At 36.0% G+C, this 22304-nt stretch overlaps 2 protein-coding genes across 8 annotated transcripts in view; one reads left to right on the top strand and one right to left on the bottom strand.

Moving 5' to 3' along the window:
- The window catches only part of GPR137B (G protein-coupled receptor 137B), a 28529-nt gene extending 27738 nt beyond the window's left edge, over positions 1-791 (top strand). For 5 of the 6 annotated variants that reach the window (XM_051783212.1, XM_051783217.1, XM_051783215.1 and 2 more), the window contains one exon: positions 196-791. In XM_051783212.1, the coding sequence (XP_051639172.1) occupies positions 196-364 (169 nt within the window). In that variant the 3' untranslated portion in view covers positions 365-791. Of the gene's footprint in view, positions 1-184 lie in introns of all 6 variants that reach the window. The other variant, XM_051783214.1, reaches the window with a different exon arrangement.
- A 1155-nt stretch (positions 792-1946) lies between these two features.
- The window catches only part of ERO1B (endoplasmic reticulum oxidoreductase 1 beta), a 29905-nt gene continuing 9547 nt past the window's right edge, over positions 1947-22304 (bottom strand). The window contains exons 5-16 of one of the 2 annotated variants that reach the window (XM_051783209.1): positions 19493-19575; positions 17546-17619; positions 14807-14927; positions 14671-14717; positions 13581-13592; positions 12749-12775; positions 11253-11345; positions 10854-11100; positions 9974-10043; positions 8708-8794; positions 7174-7307; positions 1947-6466 (exon numbers count right to left, since the gene is read on the bottom strand). In XM_051783209.1, coding sequence (XP_051639169.1) covers positions 6406-6466; positions 7174-7307; positions 8708-8794; positions 9974-10043; positions 10854-11100; positions 11253-11345; positions 12749-12775; positions 13581-13592; positions 14671-14717; positions 14807-14927; positions 17546-17619; positions 19493-19575 — 1056 coding nt within the window. In that variant the 3' untranslated portion in view covers positions 1947-6405. The remainder of the gene's footprint in view (positions 6467-7173; positions 7308-8707; positions 8795-9973; positions 10044-10853; positions 11101-11252; positions 11346-12748; positions 12776-13580; positions 13593-14670; positions 14718-14806; positions 14928-17545; positions 17620-19492; positions 19576-22304) is intronic. The other variant, XM_051783210.1, reaches the window with a different exon arrangement.

Raw genomic sequence — 22304 nt, forward strand, 5'->3', positions numbered from 1 at the left:
AAAATAATTACCAGATCAGAAAAATAAACAGCTGCCTGAACCCCTGGTTGGGGTTCAATATCTTATATTTGCACTTCAGTATGAGAACCTCATCTATGTGATTTGCATTTTTCCCGCAGGTATCTACAGAACCAACCAGGTTCTAATTAGTGCCAGGCACTAATTCTTCTGTTTTCTTTCTAAGTTTCTCTCCAGACTACTACGACTGGAGCCATCAGAACAACAGTTTCATGGCTTACATAGGATCCCTCCAACAAGATCCAGCACTGGACACAGACCGGCCAAGCCCTGTATAACATCAATCAACTACAGCATTCCAAGACATTCCGATATTAAAACCGATATTCTGAAAAACAAAGCTTAGCAACTTTTCCTCACCTTTTCGGTTTTTAGAAGCATTCCTATGCACAGATAAATGAAGAACCTTGCCACGAGCTTTCCATAGTTCAAGGAGAAGTATAAGCTAATGATTTAAAGTTTGAAGACTGTTCCAATTAATACCTTGTTCCAAGCCATGGTGTTTTTGGCTTTGAATAGAGTTGTTAGAAAGTATAATTTAATCATTTTAATGCTCATTTTAAAAGAGCAAATTTCATGAAGTGAAACAGCATAATTATTTTCTAAGTATTTTTATTTTTACACTGTGTACTAGGTTAGAAATATATGATTATGATGAATATACTGTAAACACATGAATGGGTTTTTCAAATGCATGACAGTTGCAATTCTTACATGCACATAAAAGCCTGTAAGGAAAAAATACCAAACCAATTAAATACTGTATTTTCAAGTTACTGCTAGGTTCTCAGAGCACAATTTATTCCTTGGATATCACTGCTTACTCAGTGTGGCATGACAGTTGGAGGCTAAAAGTGATCTGTACACCACTTTCTTCTAATAAAGTAGGAAAACTGTATCTTCTTAGCAGATCTAGGGACTGTCACAGAAGAGTAAAGATGGGCATTTGCTCCAAGTGGAGCATTGTGAACTGCAAAACAGCCTGAAAATGTCTACGTTTGAAAAATTAAAGTTATGTGATCCTCTCCATCAATTAGATCTAGGTATATTATGTAGAAGAGTAAGTCAAAGGCCTGGCCAGGGAGAGGGATATATCTAACAGTATGTACCTGCCTAATTATTTATCAAGAACCCGAGAAGTGCAGTCTGGGAATAGAACAAGAGCAAGGAGTATGTAAAGCAAAAAAACCTGGAGTGCACCTTTCTACATAATGAACAGAAGGTCAGCAAAGCTGTGCTTCAGCCTTTTATCTTCAGGGGTAATGTAGTGGGTTGTGGTGCAAATGCTGGATAAATACCATTTCAGGATGCAAAATTTGCACAGAGCAAGCGTAGAAGTAATTATTACTAATCCAAGGCAAACAGAAACCCTGAATTTACTTCAGGTCCTTTTATTGTGCCCAGTGCTCGATGGTGAAGAACTCTGCAGCCCTACTGTCTTTCTCCTTCCCCGTGTAAAACAAATACTGTAACTCAATCCACACATCACTTGAGAAAAATGTAGTACTTCTAGCAATCTTTACTAGATTACTAGAATAAAAGTAGCTCCTTCATTTTGAGGTGTACTACAGTAGCCCCAAGTGGTGGACAGGCTTCATGTTTTCCTCATGCTCAACTTCAGGAAGCCCAAGTAATCCAGAATTCTTATGTACATTTCACCAAGTATCTACAGGGGAAAAAACGAAGGAATGGGGAATAGATCTGATCAGATCTGCTTGAAAGCCAAAAGCATAGTAGTGCCACACTCACACATTGAGTCTTCCACAGGTTCTTTGGTCTTTAGGGTCTTCAAGTCAAAGCATGAACCTTGCCTCCAGCAGAAGTAAACTGTGCCCTCCCAAAGCTTCCATTGCCCTGTTCACGCATGTGCATTGAAGAAAAAAAGCCAATTAAACTATCAGTAAGAGATTAAAAAAGGTGCCACGGGGTTGAGAGAACAGAAATTTTATTAAACCCTTTGAAGTTCTACAATCATGTTCGCACAAAACTTCCCCAAGATCTAGTGCAAAAGAAGTCTGCAGGAATTACATTTCCCTCACAGAATATACAACTGCACAACAAAAACTTAAGAGAATCTTGCACTTAAAAACAAGTTTAGTCCCTATACCACAGTATATGCATGCAAAAAAGTGGAATGACAAGTGACTATAACCAACCATAGTAACGAATTAAATACTCTCAAACACAAGAGATTTAAACAACACTGACAGGTAAGACCTTAAATTTAAATTAAATCACTATAATTATCATCACCTGCGTAACAGGTACTTACCCACCTAAACTGGGGATGAAATATGTGTATCAAATTTTTAGTAAGATAATTTGTTAAAAATGCATACATGGAAAGAAACAGAGAACTGCAGAAACCCTTCAGGGAAATAATTTCAACACAAAGAATCCCATTGGGTGAACCAACCAAAAACATTATTTACAGATCTGATTTTATAAGCTATTCTGAAAAAGGGACAGAACAAGCTTCATTTCAAAATAAGCCTTTTTGTCTCTTAAAACAATTGGTCTTAAAGAGGGGCTAATGGATTTCTGATGTGCAGACACCCTACAGTGCACTGTAAACAGCAACAGATACACAGGTTACCTTCATCTTTTGAATGAAAGTGAAGTGAGATGAAAATCTGCTCATCATCTTAAGCTTAAATGAATGTCATAAAAATAATGTAATTTATATAATATCTACCAAGTATAGTTGAAGGGTAAATGAAAAGCAAAAAATGTATTTTCAAATGAAACCCCAAAAATTACATTCACAAAAACAAGTTGTAGCAGAAAATACTTTAATTTGCATCTTGTAGATTCAAACATAGCAAAGATTCAGAAGTGTTTAGATCTCAGTAAGCAGTTTGAACATTGGTTTTGATTTTAATAAATATTACATTTTAATAGGGTAGCTATATGGAGAAATTGGAAACTGATGAATTGCTGATTGCTACTTTATAAACATGAGCATCAGGATTATTTACAACACATTACAGGTCATTTCCCAGAAAAGCACAAAGCAAGGTCAGAGAAAGGCAACCCAACCATCAAAACACAACTCAAGAAAGTGTGGCACAGTGTATTTCATGCACATATAATGACAGACAGCACAGCTCATCAGCTGAAAAGTAAGAAAACACTTATTATTCCAGCTTACACAAGTCTCTGTATTTCATTGTTTTAAATCTATATTCTGACCTTTCTCCTCAATTGAAGAGTAAGTTGTTCACAACAGTGCTCTACTTTTTACCTATGCAGTTTGCACCAAGTCTTTTTTTACCATTTCACACAAGTCTTCTTGACTTAGGAACAATTAAACATTTTTGTCTTTGTCTTCTAGCTACCTCTGGGATTACAATCATTTTGTCATTTGTACAAGGAAATGTACTGTTACTCTGAAATGAATGACAATGTTGGCAAGCTGATCTCCAACAGGGAGCTGGAATTTAAAATAGTTTACAGGTTGTGGACAGTGTAACTAACCTTATTCTTTAGTATAAAAACAGCTGTAAATTTCTAAAATTTAATTGAACATATAAAGAACTAAGTCATCCAACCCACACAGCAAAACTTTATAGGCAGCACAGTCACAGAATGTACATTAAATACAGTAAAAAAAGATGGTGACAGGAAAATTGTTTCAACCAGATTTGTTACATGAAAAATGTTATGTCCCATTTCTACAATGATAGTGAAATGAAACACTTTCCATATTTGATCACTAAGCAAGATGCACCTTCAAGTGCAACAGAACTTCCCCAAATGCAGAATTTGCTGTTCAGTTGCATTCCTGTGTTTTCATGACACAAACGAGAAGAAAAGCTTCCCATCTCTTTATGTCCTTACCCAAAAGTATTAACCTTGCCTGCATTGTGCCAGTGAGGGCTGCAAGGAGCAGGTATCCAGGATTTGCATACCCAAATCTCTCTCCTGTATCATGAGCAAGTGCATGACACTGCTTCAGTGTCTGTAGATTTTAGCCAGGCACAGGTGGAAAAAAACCCAAAATAGCAAGCTGCATCCCCAGAAGGAGGTTGGAAGCAATTCACTTTCCCCACAAAGTCAGGGGAAAAAAGGAAGAAACATTTCTGAGACTCAGGTCCTTCCTGGGGTGGCACAGACAATACAATTTTTTTTTCCATTAGAAAATCCTGCCTAAAGCTTTAGGCACTGTAATATATAACAATACAGATAAATCCCAGATGTACAGCATTCCTCACACAAGTGAGTCTACAGGTTCTAGCCCTTGCAGGTCTATCTAAAAGGCAAGGAATTAATGGCCAAACGAAAACTACACTCTTTCAGTATATACAATTACTCAGAAGATTTGGATACTCAGTGTGTAACTCATTTACTAAACACAGCTGTTCACATCTGAGCTAGTTACTTAGATTCCCACCTCAATTTAATGGAGAAAAATTAACTCTAGGGTGCAAATAGAGAGCTTGGAAGAGGCCAGGTGAATCCACCTAGACACATCCTGCTCTTCTGCATTAACTAGAAAGAGAAAACCTGTGGTGACTTGCTCAGATACAGTTGCCCACAGGCTAGAGAGTCTACTAGGTAAGAACATAACATTCCCAGACCGGCCTCAGCTTTCCCTAACACCACATTCAATTACCTATTGGCTTAAACAGGAACTTCTGACTGGATACCAGTTCATTGCCAATTTATGCAACTATCACCAAAACTTTGTGAGGGTGGTTTAGTTTTTGGTTGGTTTTTTTCCCCTTTTGTCTCCCCCCCCCCCCCTTCATTTAGCTTATCGCAGGTTGACTCAAGGGGACTTACTTTCTGGAGGAACAGTACTTTTTATAAAAGCAAGTGTCAGCAGGATAGTCTATTTCATTTCCAGTCAGGTAGAAATTTGAGACTAGTCTGGAAACAAAGGACAGAGTGTATTCCAGCCTTTGGAAAATCTCAGCGGTAAAAAAACAAATTATGGAAGCCAATACAGTTACAATCAATTATATAAACAGGTCACTCAGTATCTGGTAGGGTGAAAAATGATTAAGAGCACTTAATTTTGTGAAGACTTGTTTTTAAAAACAAGAGATGTATCTACACTGTACCAGCACTTTCTACATTCGTAACTCCTAACTTCATTTTAAAACATGCCGGTTTAAAAGAAATGCCTACTTCATTTTAAATTTAAACCAATATTTGGTTGCTACTAATTGGCAATCTGTTTCCGAATTCTGTTCTGACACTGGTAAGTTAACACTGACATTTGTGGACAATGACACATGAATAATTTCTTATTCTATGAAAGTAATGCTATTAACATACCCGTTTTTTTACTCTGAATATCCTTTTAAAGAAGATACAGGAAGGGTTTGCATAGATAGAGTATGTGGTATTAAACGTCACTATGATTATGAATTTTAAAAACCATCTTTTTTTTAAAAGTGACTACAAAAACAAGTTCTTTTTACACTGATCTTTTAACATAGCACTCAGATATAACTCACATAGAGCAAATTTATTTCCATGGCTCAAAGACCGAAGTGTGCTATTTTAACATTTTAGACATTAAAAAGACAATTTCCAGAAACCGAACTTGTGATTACAATCCAGAAAATAATATGGAGCAAATTTGATTGACTGAGGCTTTTCAGATAGCAGCACTCTACTAACCATCTCCCCCTGCCCTGACCTCCACCCCCAAGCAAATGCAGGCAGCTAAGGAGCTGCAGAAAAGTCACTTCCAACTGTGCTGCAAAGACAAGGTAGTAATTTTAAAGAAAAGAAATTCTGAAAAACACAACTCAAAGGAAAAAAAATGTTGATCTCAGTATGATGCAAAGGAGCTCAGTATGAAATCAAATTTTCTGTTCAGTAAATTTGCTATTTTTAGGTAAGTTTCATTATTATGGTAAGAAGCCGGAACTCAGCAATAGCCTTATTTCCTTTTTGTAGTTTGGTGGTTGTTGTTGTGCTGGTTTAGGTCCTCCCCCCCTCCCCTTTCTGACAGTCAGAACTTCACCAAGTCCTCAGAATATACTGAAGCTCAATAACCAGGGAGAGACAAGAAGTGACCCCCCTCTCTCAGGACAGGCCAAGTCAGGGTGAAGGTACATATGTTTTCATATAAAGAAGCTGTCTCAGAAAGACAAGGAAATGAGAAAATTTATGAAGTTTCAGTACAACAGAACTGTGAGCAGAGAACTTAAAAAATAAACAGATCAGCATAATTTACACATTTAAAAACTATATATTTCATTCATAAATATATTTTCTAATTAATAACCTTTTCTAGTTTAAACATAAATATTCAAGTTGGTATTTGATTTTATTTTTTATCAGTTCATGTGAGTCCTGTAAGGATCAGTTCCTTCTGCTCAATGCAGTCATGTAAATGATCTTCACTAATGGGTTGTGCAAAGGCCTTCATTACCTAGTTTTTTGTAATAGAACTTTAAAATTCTGCAGCTCTTTTATACTTGTGGAAAGCCTGTAAAACAAAAACCACCTTAATGTTATTAAATCAGATGTGAAAGAGAAGTACAAATCATCACATTCATGGGGACTTTTTCTTTGTTTTTTTTCTACAAACACAATTCTGTTCCAAAGGTTAACACACTTAAGATACACTTTCTCTCAAAAGATCTCCTATCTTACTCCCCATTTACATATATATTTACATAACATACTACAGTAATTAAAGTTTATATGTTCAAGTGTCCCAGCTTCATTAAACATATAAAAATCCATAAGCAGAGATTAAGTTTATTACTTTCTTTTTGTTTAATTAGATTGTTTAAACAGGAATAGATTGTTATAATCAAGATCTGAAAAACTAACGTGATGAACAAAGCAAGAATTGTTTACAGCCGTTAAAATGTTCATCATCTGAATGCAGTAAATTTAAAAAAATTAATCATAAACTCTATTTAAGAGACTAAAATCCACCTTCCACAAGATGAAATTTATGAGATTTGAGATAGAGAGATGAATTAGATCCAAACACAGAATGATGACCAAGGCTAATAATAAGCACTCCACATGCTCAGTTTGAGGGCATTAAGTTTATCGATATCACTAATGGTAATTCAGCCTTTAAAAAGCTATAGCTACATGTTCACCACCATCTTTCCACAAAGCCTGAGCACTGATACTGAAGTTTTATGTTTCTCTACTACACAAATAATAACACCTTACCTTCCAAAGGCATTTACAAGAGCAACTATTTCTTGTCGCGTCAGTTGAAAACCTTTTGATGGGCTATTCTCAGGAAGGCTCTGTATTTCTTTCTCAGAAAACAAGATCTTCAGAGCAGTTCCTAAGCCTTGAGTCTACAAAAACAGTTAGATCACTCCTTCAAACACTTGGAAAACCATAAAAACTTTCAAAAATTACTAATCCAGGCAAACTGTAGTACCAATTCTTATTTCCCAATATCTCAACCCAAATAACTGCACACAAATCAGAGCACTAATAGAAATGCATGCCACCAGTTGTGTATCAGGTTCAGTCAGTTATTCAAGAACATTTGTTTCCTCATGTAACTTGCTCTTCATCCTTCTATTTTTAATATCTTCTTTACCCATCTCTTTTCTTCTTGGCCACATATATGAGAATATGCCCATTGCAACACTTCATCTCCCTCCTGCCCCTTACTTTACAGGCATCCCACCGCTGATGGAGCACATCTCCCCTTTTCCTCTCCCCTCTTATAGTCAAACTAAGTTTTCTTATAAGGTATCACAACATGAGTGCTTTTTCCACCTCCAAACCCAGTGGCAGACACTGCAGTTTCACTTTCAACCCCTATTTTCTATGCAGAAATAGAACAGAAGCAGCTTTTCTTATTTTTGCATTTAATCTGGTTACAAAGACAACCACTGGATTTTGACAAAATGTGGTTGGAGCTAGCTGCAAGGGAACTTTATAGGTCAGGAAGTCTGGCTCTGTTTCATTTTGAGTGAGAAGGAAAAAACAACAATAGATCAGAAGCATAGGACAGGATAAGTAGAACTCTGGAAATTCAGCAGAGACCACTGAAATTTTGATGTTAGGAACTTTTTTGAAAACTGCACTGATAGGTTCAATGCAATACAGCAGTATAGTATAGCAGGCACTACAAAATAACCATTCTCAGTCTGGACTTAATATTTGTCTTGAGGCTTAAAATATTGTTCTCAGTAAAATAAAAACAGTAAATGTCCAGAAAATGAAATTTCGTCAACATTCAGCTTTACTGTGCACGTTTGTGTTCATTTGCTGCCTTCTGCGTAAATTGTGAAAATCTGAATTACTTTTTCTTATGCCTTAATTTGTGGTGTTAAATATCACACTGGATTTTCTAACAAGTGAGTGCTGTATTTACAGGAAGGTTTCCCATCAGTGATTCCACAAGGCTCATCTGATCAATGAATACAGATAAGATATTGACTATCAGTAGTAATTCATCATGAAACGTCTGTTTTAAATGCATCTCTTTCAGGAGAAAAACTCTACCTTCTAGTAAACTAAACAGCCTTTGACTAAATAAAATATTTTGAACTTTTTTTTAAAATTGCTTAACAGTGAATTAGACATATGTTTATTTTTAATACATAGGTAAGGATATCAAAGACCAACTGTGTGCAGAAAGTCTGAAGGCTAAGGTAAGAGGCATTCCATCAAAATGAAATGGATGCTTATCTTGGAATCTGCCCTTGCCATGCACACACACACACAAAATAAACTGTACCTGCAGCTTGCCCCACAGCCTGCACTTGTCACATCCAACACAGTCCATTATGCGGGATATGTTCTTGAAATGCAATCTGAATTCTTCCTATCAGTTAAAAGCAAAATAAAAAATGTTAAGTTAATGTACAGAACTAGAAGGTTAACAAATTTAGTACCATTACAATATCCACTATCTCTTACCAAAACTGAATAAAACCATTGCTTGCCTTTTGTAGTCAGGCCATAACAAAGGTACACATAAACCCAGAATCTTGTTTCCAAGCCACTCCTAACAGGTAATTCCTCAAAAAAACCTTCAAAAATATTGAACATGCAGGGTAACACTTGGATTCTGTACACTGACTTTCTACCAACTTTCTCAAAATTTTCCAAGTTAGAACTACTGTATCTGTGTCCCTACCCAATTTTATTTCCCTTTTTATTCAAATCCCTTTTGAACCATCCTACCTTTTCGACGAACAGGCAAACATGCTACAATTCACAAAAGATACTTCCTGGTCAAAGCTATGGGTAGATTGTTGCTTTGCAGCTTCAGAGTGGGAGCAAGCACAGCACAGAACTACTTAGGCTGATCTCAATTAATTAAGGCCCAAAAAACACTAGCTGGGCTGACAAAACACTGGCACTTTTCTAATAGCATTCTTTGTAATGATGATGAGATTCCTTACTGCTACTGAAATATTAAAAGTGTTACCAAATATTAACACAGCCATTTATTACTGAGCCACACAAACTGTGGAATTGTAATGTATACCAATCTGAACACTAGCATGTTAACACTGGAAGTTGCTGTGTAGTTACAGCGCTCACATTAGGTCCCCATGTCCAGGAGCTATGCTTTTCTAACGTTACGTATAACATTATATTACATGATAGTATACTGTGTATTATAAGACATCAGTTTTTAAAACAAATGTGACTGTGCTGGTTGGGTTTTTTTTTTGGAGATACCTATGTGAAACAGATATTCTATTTAAAAATAAACACCACTGCATCTACTGGTAATACTAATTCAACTCATTTGCCCCACCACAGTCCTCATGGCAGACTCAAGGTACTAAGCCAGACATTTCAGTCTGCTTGGATCAGGACAGCAGCTGATTACATACAGTGGATTAAAAGGCCTCAGATACAACTCTAAGTTTTTATCCCTGCCTTTTCTACTGTCAGCAGTATGATTCTGGTAGGTAGAAGGGTTTTCTAAAATAAGACAACTTAATTCCAAAATGGGTATTTTGGGTGTAATTCAGAAAACTAGCTTTACCTTTAATGACTTGGCTCCTTTTTTATCTCCAGCAAACATGGACTTTTCATCAAAGTGCATATGGAAGGACCTAATAAAGACAAAATGCGATCAAAACAAATGCATAACTACAACTGGCATAAACTACAATGTTCAATCAAGCTTGGTGAGCAGCTGATGCCGTAAGTGTAAAACACATTTCAGAGTTCCTAGTCTTTGCAGATTAGCCTAAAAAAATTACTTGAAATGGTATCAGTTTTACTATTTAATCACTGTAACTTGAAATCTGCTATTCACAGTTTTATTCTAATATACACTGAAATTGGCTAAAGTTTTTCCTTCCAATTGATTGTTATCTGACCATATGTCAAATACGTAGCAAAACTATGATTAGGGACAGCAATAAAGCCACACAACATGTTAACAATCACAAAAACTAGCAAAAAGGAGAGCTAAGGAACTCAAGAATTTTCCAGAGCCAACAGAAGAAAGAAGGGATGGATAAACCACCACACGTTAGGTCTATGATAAGAGCTGGATTACTCAGTGGATCATTAAAAGACTGCATGTAGTACTTTCCTTTTCAGAATAAATCATGTGCATCTTATATTGAAAAAATCAGAAAGAGCAACATACAGGGAGTAGCCCAGGGTGTTGTGTGGTTTGGGGTTTTTTGTATTTTTTTTTCCAGTTTTTAAAGATTGGTATATTCAAACCTCGAAAATATTAATTTCTCCTGTCAAACGTACAAATTCATGTTGATCTCTCCCATTACTTAATTTTATGCCTTCACTCCACTCTGATTCTTGTCTTATCCTATCAACAGGTTGCCTATGCTCACTTCCAAATATAACCGAGAATTTCAAACTACTGAAAAAAAAAAAATAATTCTATGCCTTACTTTGTATCCCGGAAGATATCGAGTAAGAGAGCTTTAGATTCAGCATCCTCATGGCCATTTCCTGTGTAAAGGTCAACAACTGAGCGCTCAAAGTACGGGGCAACCTTTGACAAAGCACGGAGCTCTATCAAATATAAGAAATACAAGTTTTTGAGCCTCCTTGGTCCTTCTCCTTTCGTTTCGACAGGGTCAAAGCGGCGAGTGAACTCTTTCACATTTGGTCCCCAGCGAGGCTTCCCCCAGGTTTCTACACAGAGGGAAAAAAAGGCAGGGGGATTAAAACATATGTATTTAGAAAAAGAAAGCAACTAAGTATACACCAAAAACTTTCAGAAAAAAACAAAATACATATTACAGATACTGTAATATAGTAAATTCAGTAATTTTTCCTAGACTTACCTTCAAGAAGGTAATTTGCACACAGATGCAAGTTGATGCTAGCATGAAGTCCAGAAATGAGTTTATAAAACACTCTTTTTTCAAGACACAGACCTGTCCAGGAAAAAAGACAAACATATCCCAAACTAAATACTGGAAATAATTTATTAAAATGAATATACCTTGCCTTTTTAGTGATGCAAGTCTGCATTGTTAACTTCCAAGAGTCACAATTACAGCATTGTTAATAAGCCCTTATATCCCATCATAGGAAAACTTTACCTCCTATTTTTTACATAAAGCAATACTGAGAATGAAGTTTGACATTTCTTGCTTGGTATTTCAGTGTTCTTATTTCAGTCAAATAAGTATCAGGTCAATTGTGGTACAGATAAGTTGCCATGCAAAAATAAGATGCTTATATTGTTTAAGCAGTAAATTTGAAATAATGAATTTTGACAGTATGGATGCCAGAAATATACTGTAACCCATCTTAATTACAACTAGAGCTACCACTGAGTTAGAGGAGTGGCCTTACATAAAAACATCAAAAGCCCCAGAAAAATTCACAGCATTGGAAACCAGCAAAAGTACTTCTTCACAGCTCTACTGTAAATTCACTGAAGACTTAAATGCACAGAACAAAACCTTGGAAAATATGACTTTGATGAATATAGACTTCAAGAATGTACACAGAAATACAGTGGCATTGAGTGGTCAAAATATAATTTATATGTAGATACTACTTATAATTCCACTTAGAACTGAAGATAGAGACTACACTTGAAATTTAAGAGTTTGTTCCTTTCTCAAAGATACATTTGGGTGACTTCCCTGTCACTCCAATCTCCACAAAGGGAAGTCTATCTGCAAGGCTGAAATGTGTCCTCATTTACAGACATCACATTTTTAAAGGTATGTAAATTTATATGCTTTCCTACAATAGCATCAGCTAAGAGATTTCCAACTAGACAAGTAAAGGCTTATGAAATGTAGAATGAACTAATTTTAAAATTAAGTACATTTAACCCACTTAATTTTCTGCACACCTCCAAATGAGATTTTGATTGCTACTACTGCCATAATAAAGAGAAAATTGCTTTGCCTTCTGAACACACGTTATACTTATGTTAGATACACACAGCATACTTATGTTGGATTCTATAGTGGGAAAAGAACCATCAAAATCTTTAATGTTCTTTAAAGCTGTTTACAAATAATAACGCTTACCCATATTACTACTAATAATGTCCCTGCTTAAATGTCTAAAATAACCAGAAAATTCAAAGTAACTGGAAGTGAACTCCCCCGTTATAAAAGACAAAACACTTAAGGTTCAAGGAGTATACCATCTAAGTGAATCAGAAGATTTCCAAAGACCCTCAAGTAAAGAAATATTCTTTGAGTGACAGAAGATACTAAAGTTATAATTTACTAAGAAGCCTACACTATGAAAAACGCTACAGCATTTCTTCTAGTGAATTTAACATTACATTAACCCATCCAAGAGCCTTTACCTTCTAGCCACGTGTAGAAAGATTCTCCTGTAAATACAAAGCACACAGTTAAATGAAGAGTATTCATTTCCAATATTACAGTATCTTTAGATTACTATGCATACTAACATTAGCTGCCACCTGGACATAAAGCTAAATAATTTAGCTGTTAAATGAGAATAGGCACTGAAATGGCTGAACTTTGAGAGTAGTTTAAATCTATTGGGGTCAGAATAGGAGAAATACAAGAATGAGCATGACTAAGCTACTGATGAGGGCATTCGGCAGTGTATGGAAGCACAAGTCTGATGATATGCACTAGTGGTGAAAGATGTGACAGCAGAGTGGAATTATATGTGACAGCCTTTACCTTGACTGATACTGTCTGAAGGTTTCACTTAGACTTAGATCTTTTTGCCCAAGAGGTTTCAGTTGACTGAAAAATCTTAGTCTGTCACTGTAGGCAGACCAAACGCTTTCCTCCCACTCTCTTCTCATCTTCCCAAAATCATGGACATTCAAGAAAGTACACAAAAAACTGTCCCTTTTCTTTTATGGGATCTGACATCAGAATCATTGGGGTTCTGGAGAAGCTAATAACATTATTACAAACACATATTCTGTTACAAGGATAAGAATCAACAAGGGAACTGTGTTTTGCCCTTATCCACTCCTTCCCACTACTCCAAATGCAAGAATGATCCAAATAAAAATATTTTCTGATCAATAATATGCATAAAAACATAACTTTCCTGCTCTCTAATTCAATAACCATAAAGTGAACAAATCACAAGTCCAAAACTCCCTAATGCTTACTTTATTTCTGCAGGTCAAGCAAAATAAGATGACTTACCATCATCTCCTCCTTAAGGGGGAAAAAAAAAAATCCATAAGTATTAAAAGGATAATTTCCACAGCAAAGCAGAAATGAACTACAGACTTTACTAAAAACACTGAAAAGAAACCTTATTTAATCTACAAAAAATAGGCTACTTTCCATATTTCCATTTTCCTCCTCAAGACCACGCGAGACTTAACACATTATAATAATGAAAGTCACTAAGAAATTGAAATCCTAGCAGCAGCTGATTTACATATTCTTGAAAGCTATGTTTTAGCTTCAGAAAGATGGTTAGGAAGTAATTTTCTTCAGTCCGCATTGTTCAACAATCTGACCAGCGTTTCTTTCTGAAATTCTGATCTCTGCATTAAACTGTTCTTACAATTCTTCTTTATTTGTGTATACCAGCAATATATCAGCTTTTAGTAGTTATAAATACTGAGAAATCTTGATTTTATAATGGATGGTGCATTTTTTTTAACTCAGTCTATTGGCTAATAGTTAACTTTTAAGGGAAATGAGACACACTGACAGGGGAAAGCTGATTCATTTGGAACACCAGGTTATAGCTTTCAATTTAAATTTAAAAACCTAAACCCCAAGTCATTAGCATAATTTTCTTAAATATTCTTGCAGGTAATTAAGCCTAAGTGTTCACTCCTCCTTCAAATAATGCAATTATTTGTACACTTGTAACACATTATATATTATGGATCAAAAATTTACAGCTCCATTACACTAAAGTAAGTATGAGCTACAGTGATTAAATTAAATGCTTTAGGAAAAAAGAAACAAGGTAAGAATACAAGAGTGCATCCAAATTGGAAAATCAGTGTGACACTAAACAGCTTTGAGACTTACACTACAGTTTCCACATCAGCTCCCCTGACATTAATAAGCCCATTCATATGCAGAAGATTAGGCATGAATGTAATCAAGTTCCACAAGCCTTAGTCTAAATATTGAAAATGTACAGCTACTTCTACAGAGGAAATTAAAAAAGCAGAAAGCACACCTACAGACTGAAGATTGCTATTGTCATCACTGCAATAGTCACTACGTTAAAAGAAATGCATTGGAAAATAAAACAGGCAAGACCCACCCCTACTAGGTGCCAGTGGATTTAAAGGACGATAGACAGATCGAGGCCTAGAAAATAAGTCAGAAAACACAAAGATCAGTTTTAAGCTAAATTGAGGTGCAATTATAAGAAACAGACTTCCTCTTCCCCCAATTACTTAAAGCAGTTTTCTTCATAGATGCTGTTCCATACTCTCCAAGCAGAAGGCCCCTTGTATCCAGTGTAACGTTCTGGGTTCAGCAGCAAATCCACATACTGGGCATCTGGAGATCTCTCATCTAAATAGGAAAACTTTTGTTACATATGCTAACTGATCAATTAAAAAAGATTTAATTTAAACAGTCACACAGAACTAGATATAAATAAGAGGTCTCATATAATACTATTCAATCTTCCAGTTGGATTATAAATGCCTTGTACATAAGAATACAGCAATATACAGGCTAAATACAAAGCTCAAAAGTATATAATTGATTCCAAAGTCTCCTGTGTGTCCCTATTTTGTACAGTATCTGATCATCATCTATGTGGCTTCTCCAAGTCCACCATAAACACTTGACATGCAATGTGTTCTCTCACCCTATGCTAAGATATAAACAGTGTTTTGTTTTAAATGGGCTTCAAATTCAAGGTTTATTTGTCTGGCAGTATTCAGTTGAGAGGGTTGCTTTTTTGAAATGGGTACACTGCATATAGGGGATTCTTAATAAAAACGGGGTCAAAGTAGTACATCTTGTAGTTGGTACATACTGTATATTTATTAGCTAAATCCATTATTTCTTCAAATACCCTTGTATACTGGCAGAAAAGTCTGAATCACATTGCTTAACTAATAAACTTTCAGTATATTTCAGAACAGTTTGTTGGTTACAGCAAGAAGCACATTATTTAAGCAGCATTTCAACAAATTATACCCTCATCCCTGAAGTTCACTACAAATTCAGACAACTTATCCAAAGAAAATTGTCAAACTGCTTAAAAACTCTGTAGAAAGAGGAACTTAAGTTTTGAGCTACAACCAGTAAAAAGCAGGAAGAATTCTACCCTCTTTGAAATTCTAGGTCAAAAGCAATTCATGCTTAAACAGACCCCACATACAATACAAGCCAATAGTCTTATTTACAGGAATAGGCCAAGAAGTGCCATGTAGTATTTCTTCAGACATTAAAAAAAAAAGCCACAGAAACAGAGAGCAAAACTGCTCTAAACAAAAGGGGATGATTCTGCATGAGCACTTAAGCATCACTTCGGCAGCAGTAGCAAAAACAAAGAGAAGAGACCCACGGCAACACAATGAGTGCCAGGTGAAAGAAAGTCAAATGACAGCTTTATTTATTTATTTGGCAGTGTGGCTAATCCAAGCAGTTACTACGCTTCCTGGTCACTTCAGGTCTCCGCTTTTTCTTCTTATTATCCACACACAACTGAGTATACGTGCACTGAGGAGCCATGCAACAGAAAGATGGAAAGCTGACCTGGGTTACTAGGTATTTTTCAGCTAGATCGAGTCCCTTATCTAGTCTATCATTAAGCCTCTCAAAAAAGATAGTAAAAAAGTAAAACTGATTATGTGGTTCTGTGCTACAGCTGAGCTAATTAAGAGCTCTTTCACCGCCTGGAAGAGAGGAGAGGAAGAGAGCAAAGGTTTCTACTTCCTCCCCATCACTCCCAGTGGTTATTCTCTCTCACTCTCCCTGCTTCAGCTCACAAAGGCACACAATAAGCTAGCTGATCATAACAGTGTGGGAGATGGCGGGGAGATGTCAACTTTCTGTCCTGCTGTTTAAGTAAGCTGAACCAGTTTACCATGCAGAAAGATGCACTCCAGAGCCAGTGCAAAAAAAAAAAAAGGCACCAGAAGAACATAGCTGGAGGAAGTACATCCTTCTTCAGCAGGGCATGAGAGATGGAGTTAAAACCAGGAACTACTTAAGTTAGCATTACTTCTAAAAAAATGCTCCTGAACTATACCTTTCCCAGCTGAGTACTCTTAAAAAATGTACTTAGACAACTTGCAGATAGTAGAGACAATAGCAGCTTATTGCATATAACAGGTCAGATCTGCAGTAATGCTCACCAGCTCCTACAGAAACAGCCTAAATAGAAAAGGTTTACAGATCAGACACAGCAGAAGAGCTGAAAGAGAACTGCAATTGTTAAGTCCACTGCAGCTGCTACTTTCTCAGGTGATACCAAACATAAGCCAAAAGGTAAACGAAAACATCTAGCATTATGCCCTAAATATTCCTAGCATAGAAAGCTTTCTAAGGTGTTTATTAAAAAGGACTTAAGCAGTCATTTCTGAACTTGGCAATTCTCATGCTTATCTGAAAAACATTCCTTTGAGCTTTGAACATTACAAGCAAATAAAAAGACTCACATACGCGGAGCAGAGGGAAGACAATCTAGTATCCTAATGTTTTAACAATAAGAAAGTCCTTACAAATAAGCGTGCAGAGATCATTTGGAAACAGGAAGGCTGGAAGAAGAAAAAACTCAGTCCAAGCATAGACAGTAGAATAGCAACAAAAAATAATGCAGTAGTAAGAAACTGAATCAGCTGCAAGTAATTTGTCCTATATTTGTGCTAAACGCAATTTCTTGAAAGAAGCTTTAAAAAAAATACATATCCTGCCCCCCCAAATTTACTTCCTTTTTTACTTCCATAAAAATTTCCTGTTCACTATACTAACAAGAGATAACAGTGAATGTGCACTGTGTAAGCTACAAAATTCTTCTTGTAAAATTACAAAAATGAATGAATTGTCACACTTCCACTTAGGACAAAATTAAAACCTTTTAAAAATGATTATTTGCGGAGAAACTATGATCTTTTGTGGGTTTTTTTTAAGATACAGTAAATAAAACAAACACTGAAAAAGCTTAAACATTTTACCATCAAGTTCACAAAAATGATCCTGTGAATCATCATATCTTGCCCAGTCAATGAAAGCCTCCTTACTTTGGTTACTGAGGGGAGAAAAATACATCTCATTTTAAACTTTTAAAATAACAACATCAATAAGAGCTACTGAAAGAAATACATTCCACATATAGCAGTTAACTCAGAACTGAATTCTGAGTTACTGTATCTGAAACTTGAGAATATATGGAGTTTCAGCTTGTTAATAGCCTAGAGATTCAAGCAGGCATCAACTGCAATACTTTCAAAAGTCACCTTATTGTTGACACACAGATTTCACCATCATTATTTGAATGAACTGTGCAGTGGGTCCTCTTCCTTCAGTTAGAGCTTGGTAAAAGACGTTCATAGCATTCATTTTTAACACTTTTCAAAGTACTAATTTAGCAGAAATCCTATTTTCATAACCTATACTTTCAAGGAAACCTGCAATAGTTAGCCTTGCTTTTTACTGGGAGACTGGGTGTCTAAATCCCCCAACTGCAATGCTAAATTACTCTATGAACATGATTTGTTGTAAGCCATTTAAATAATAATAGTATTCCACTCACTCTAGCATTTTCAGAAGTGCTAGAGAGACAACTGTACCAGAGAGACAAGTTCCCATACTATGAAACACAAATAGTACCAAAAGCTTATTTCTATGCCTATGTGCAGCACAGAACTACTGATGCTACACTACTGACAGCAAAATGTAAGCAAAGTTAAGGTTCGGAACTCTGCTCCAGGTTGATGTGAAGCACCTTGAAATAATGAAAACTACCTATTCCATTTGATTGAATCAGTAATAGCTCAATTTTACAAACAGAGGCAATTCTACAACAAGATAGATTTCTAGCCACCTGCCAAATCACAGTAGGAGACTTTATACTCGGCATTAAGTGAGGAAATTCTCTGGTAATTACTAGCAGGCAAGATTTGATTATTACAAGAAACACAACTGATAAAGGAAAATAATTCAAAACCATGAGGATGATACACTCCTAGGCAGAGAACACGGAGGTCTGCCTACAAAGCACAAAGTCTTCCTGCACTTGCAGGATCCATTACCTGCCCTCTCCCAACTTTAATCGTCTATCCTACTCTCACAAAGGCATTCTCTTTAGGTCTCCATTTGTATATTCAATCTCATGTTCTTTTGCCCTATAGAAGTGGAACAGAGTTAACAGTTTCTTATTTCCCCTAAAAAACCTTGGATAAAGGCTTTTCCCAGTTTGGTTTAAAACACCACACACCAGGCAGAAGCAGTTGGTTTTTCATGGAACAAGAAAGTTTCAACATCTCTATCAGGTAGAACTGCTGCAATTTCTGGCCAAAGACACCACATGTCTCCATCAACAGTGAAGAATTCATTTTTCTATTTTTATTTTTCAAAGGTAAGTAACCTAATAGAATGCTAGGTTTCCTACATGCTGTTCCTCACACTTTTGTACTCAGGGGCAACACTATCCTGCAGAATTTCTCCCACCCAACCTTGACAGTGCCACGCAATAAGCAAGATCAGGGAATTGATCCAACCTACAAATAACTTTGCCAACAACAAAAGTAACTCACAAGCTCCCTGATCTGGTTCACTGAATGACCACAAACAGGCACATCAGTGTAACAGTGGGACATAGCAGGACAAAATCTCTTAATCCATCACAGTAGTCAAGAACAAAGAGTAGAAAAAAGGTGGGGTTATTTGCAAGTTTCCTCTGACTCTTGATGCTCTTTTAAATAGTATCAAAATGTACTTTAACCAAAAAAAGAAGTCTACTTAACACCTTTACCTTTAGATGTTCATGCATCATTTCATATTTCCTTTCTAATGGGTTATGGAAAGAGTGAAGAACAAAAACCAGCACATTGCCCAAACCAGACAGACAAAATAAAATGTTCCTTACTATTTTTGTACTGTTGATGTAAATCACAGCATACCTTAAGGTACTGTTAACTGCTCCCAGTTTGTTAGCTTGCTCACAGTCTTCCAATTCTTTGGAATTGTTTGCCACTTTTGAATACTGTAAGAAAGGTCATATTTAATATGTAAATTAATTACTTAAAATACTCTAAGAACAGGTGTTGTGAAAATTATTTCTAAGTTTAGCAGTGAATTGCTTGGTATCAGAGAAAATCCTCAGATTCTAGAAGCAGCAAGTAATTCTGAAACACTTCTTACTTCTATTTTTTTCTTCACTTAATTTCACCAGGCTGATTTCACTCATTATTTAACTACTACAGAAAGTTCAGCTAAAGATGTCAAAATTTTGTTTTGCTTTTTTTTAAAATTGAATTCTTTTATGTTATGAAACACCCTAAATGGAATGTTTCAGATAGTTATTCAGTCTCATAAAAGGACCTTGAAAGACAAGCAATGTCACACCTTGTATATTGCAAGTATAACCATACCTCATTTTATTTATCATTTCAGTAGGTATATTTACCAGTTTTGGCTATTTTACTCTCATGTTTCATTTAATCCAACTCATTGGCTTGCTTTCGATGTGCATAGGATTGGAAGAGAGGTTTTTCCCACTGAACTCAAATGTTGTGTATTTTAAAGAGACAATTTAAGTATTTAAGCTGAACTTTGATTCTAAAGTATTTTTTAAAAAGTAATCCACTAAAATAGACTTACTTCTGGAACACTTCTAAGGAGAAAACTTAAAGAATTAAATATTAAATTCCATTACTCTACAATAATATGGTTATGTTAGCAGGGAATTTCAGTCTGTCAGTTTAAAGCTCAAAAAGTTCTGAAACTTAAAAGGTAGCAACAGTGTTCTCTTAAAAGATAAACTCAATTTCCCCTTTTTTGGTGTTTTTGGATAATAAATGATGATTTTTAAAAGAAAGAATAATCCATTTCTGAGGACAGACTTGTCAAGATGCCAGCAGCAAAGTACCACCCCAATACTTCTCAAAAAAAGAAAGGATTTAATTAAAACTGTTCATACAAGTAAGCAAGATGACTTGCTTTAAAAAATGCATTTGCCAGAACTAACACAAGAGATAACAGCAGAATCTACTGAAGACCAAAGAAGTGAAGGAGATTAAAAAACACCAAATAATTCAAACCTTGTCAGGGCCCTTGACCATAACAAATATTTACTCCAGAAGGAACTTCTCACTCAATTTTCCTGGTTTTGACAGATATGGGACCTCATTCTTTAACATCATATGGATGTTAAATGGAAAAATGTGAACAAGCAATGGATCTGACCTAGACTGAAACAGATACTGCTGATGAAATAACGTACTGAGATGCTGAAGTAAACATTCTGCATGTCTAGAGCTGCAAACCAATCCCTACCCTGAAGTGAAAAAAGGTTACTGCCAAGATTATACTCCTAAATTTAAGGTTTCAAATACAATGAACATTCAAGTCTCAAAACATGTTTCCAGCCTTCCCTATTCTCCTGTGTTTAACTGCAATAGCTATCAGTGCTCTGTGACCCCTGACAAGATCAGGACAAAGAATCTGTTCCTGCCAAGCAGGATCTCCTAAGAGCAGTTTCTGGAAAAAAAACAGAAAAGAGAAGGGTAGGAAGCAAATTACTAAGTTAAATGCTGTAACCTCGAGTTACTGCATCCTGCTCCTTGCTTCAAAGATTTATACAGCAGCTGTCATGATAGTTCTTTAACGTGTAGCCCCAAAATATGTGTTTACCCCTCAAATGAAACAGGACTATAGAAGGGGAAATTACTGTGTGCCCCTCCAGCACTATTTCAAAAAGCTAATGTTGGTGTGCAGAATTAAAAAGAGATCCTTTATTGCTAACTGCACTCCTATGGAGAAGCTGTGCAAGTGTAACCTTGGGTCTTTGCTGCTAGATGAGCTTTCAAAAGAACTGTTCTCTTTATTGCTCAGCAAACAAACAAAAAAAAGTTTACAAGCTCCTCTACATTAGAAGAGAAAGGCAATGGGAAACTGCACAGAAGCCACAGAAAACCACTCCACAGGATTCTACCCCAAGTATTTCTACTCAAGAGATTATAGCTCTCACTATTAAAAAGATGCCTTTGGTTGTTTTCATCTTTCCCAGGCAGACACTATCAGGATGAAAGAGGGAATGTGGACATGTATGTCCCCAGAGAAAAAAGACCCTTTTTTTTTTAACCCAATACCTTATGGATAAGCAACAAGACACAAAAGTTTCCAAAATGGGAAATTAGCACAGACTAGTAGCATAGTACTCGCATACTCCTTGAAACAAAACACTCCTACTAAGATGAATCTGACATTTCCTTAAAAGGATATTAAATCAGGTTGTCAACTTCTAATTGGCTCCAATAAAGAATTTTTAACTGAACCAAAAAAGTAAGAAAGTGGTGTAGATAAGACTTATGTCAGCCCTGATGACAATTTTCCTGCAGAAATACTTGCTTCTCCGACAGAAAATCAGCACATATTAGTGACTTCTACTGCAGATTGAAGGTGCAGAATCACCCAACGTTCAGTACTGTAGCTCGTTGCAACAACCTGCAAAGCAACTCAAAGGAAACCACTGTAGCAAACACATCAGCAAATGAAAGCTTCCCAAGGAAGCTTTCCATGTGGTGAAAGCAAAGCCTGCTGATTTTTCACTTCCTAAGTCCAATTTGATATGCTCATGTGAAGTATCTAAAGAACAGCATAATCCTTGGTTACTAATTAACAACTTACTTATGGCTCTCAAGATTAATCCATTATGCAGCTCAAATGCCTACTAGAAGAATCCTTTCTAAAACAGTCTTTAAAGTTTCACAA

The sequence above is a fragment of the Manacus candei genome, unplaced genomic scaffold (genome assembly GCF_025592945.1).
Source record: "Manacus candei isolate 608988 ecotype Guabito, Panama unplaced genomic scaffold, ASM2559294v1 h1tg000017l, whole genome shotgun sequence".
Taxonomy (NCBI): domain Eukaryota; kingdom Metazoa; phylum Chordata; class Aves; order Passeriformes; family Pipridae; genus Manacus; species Manacus candei.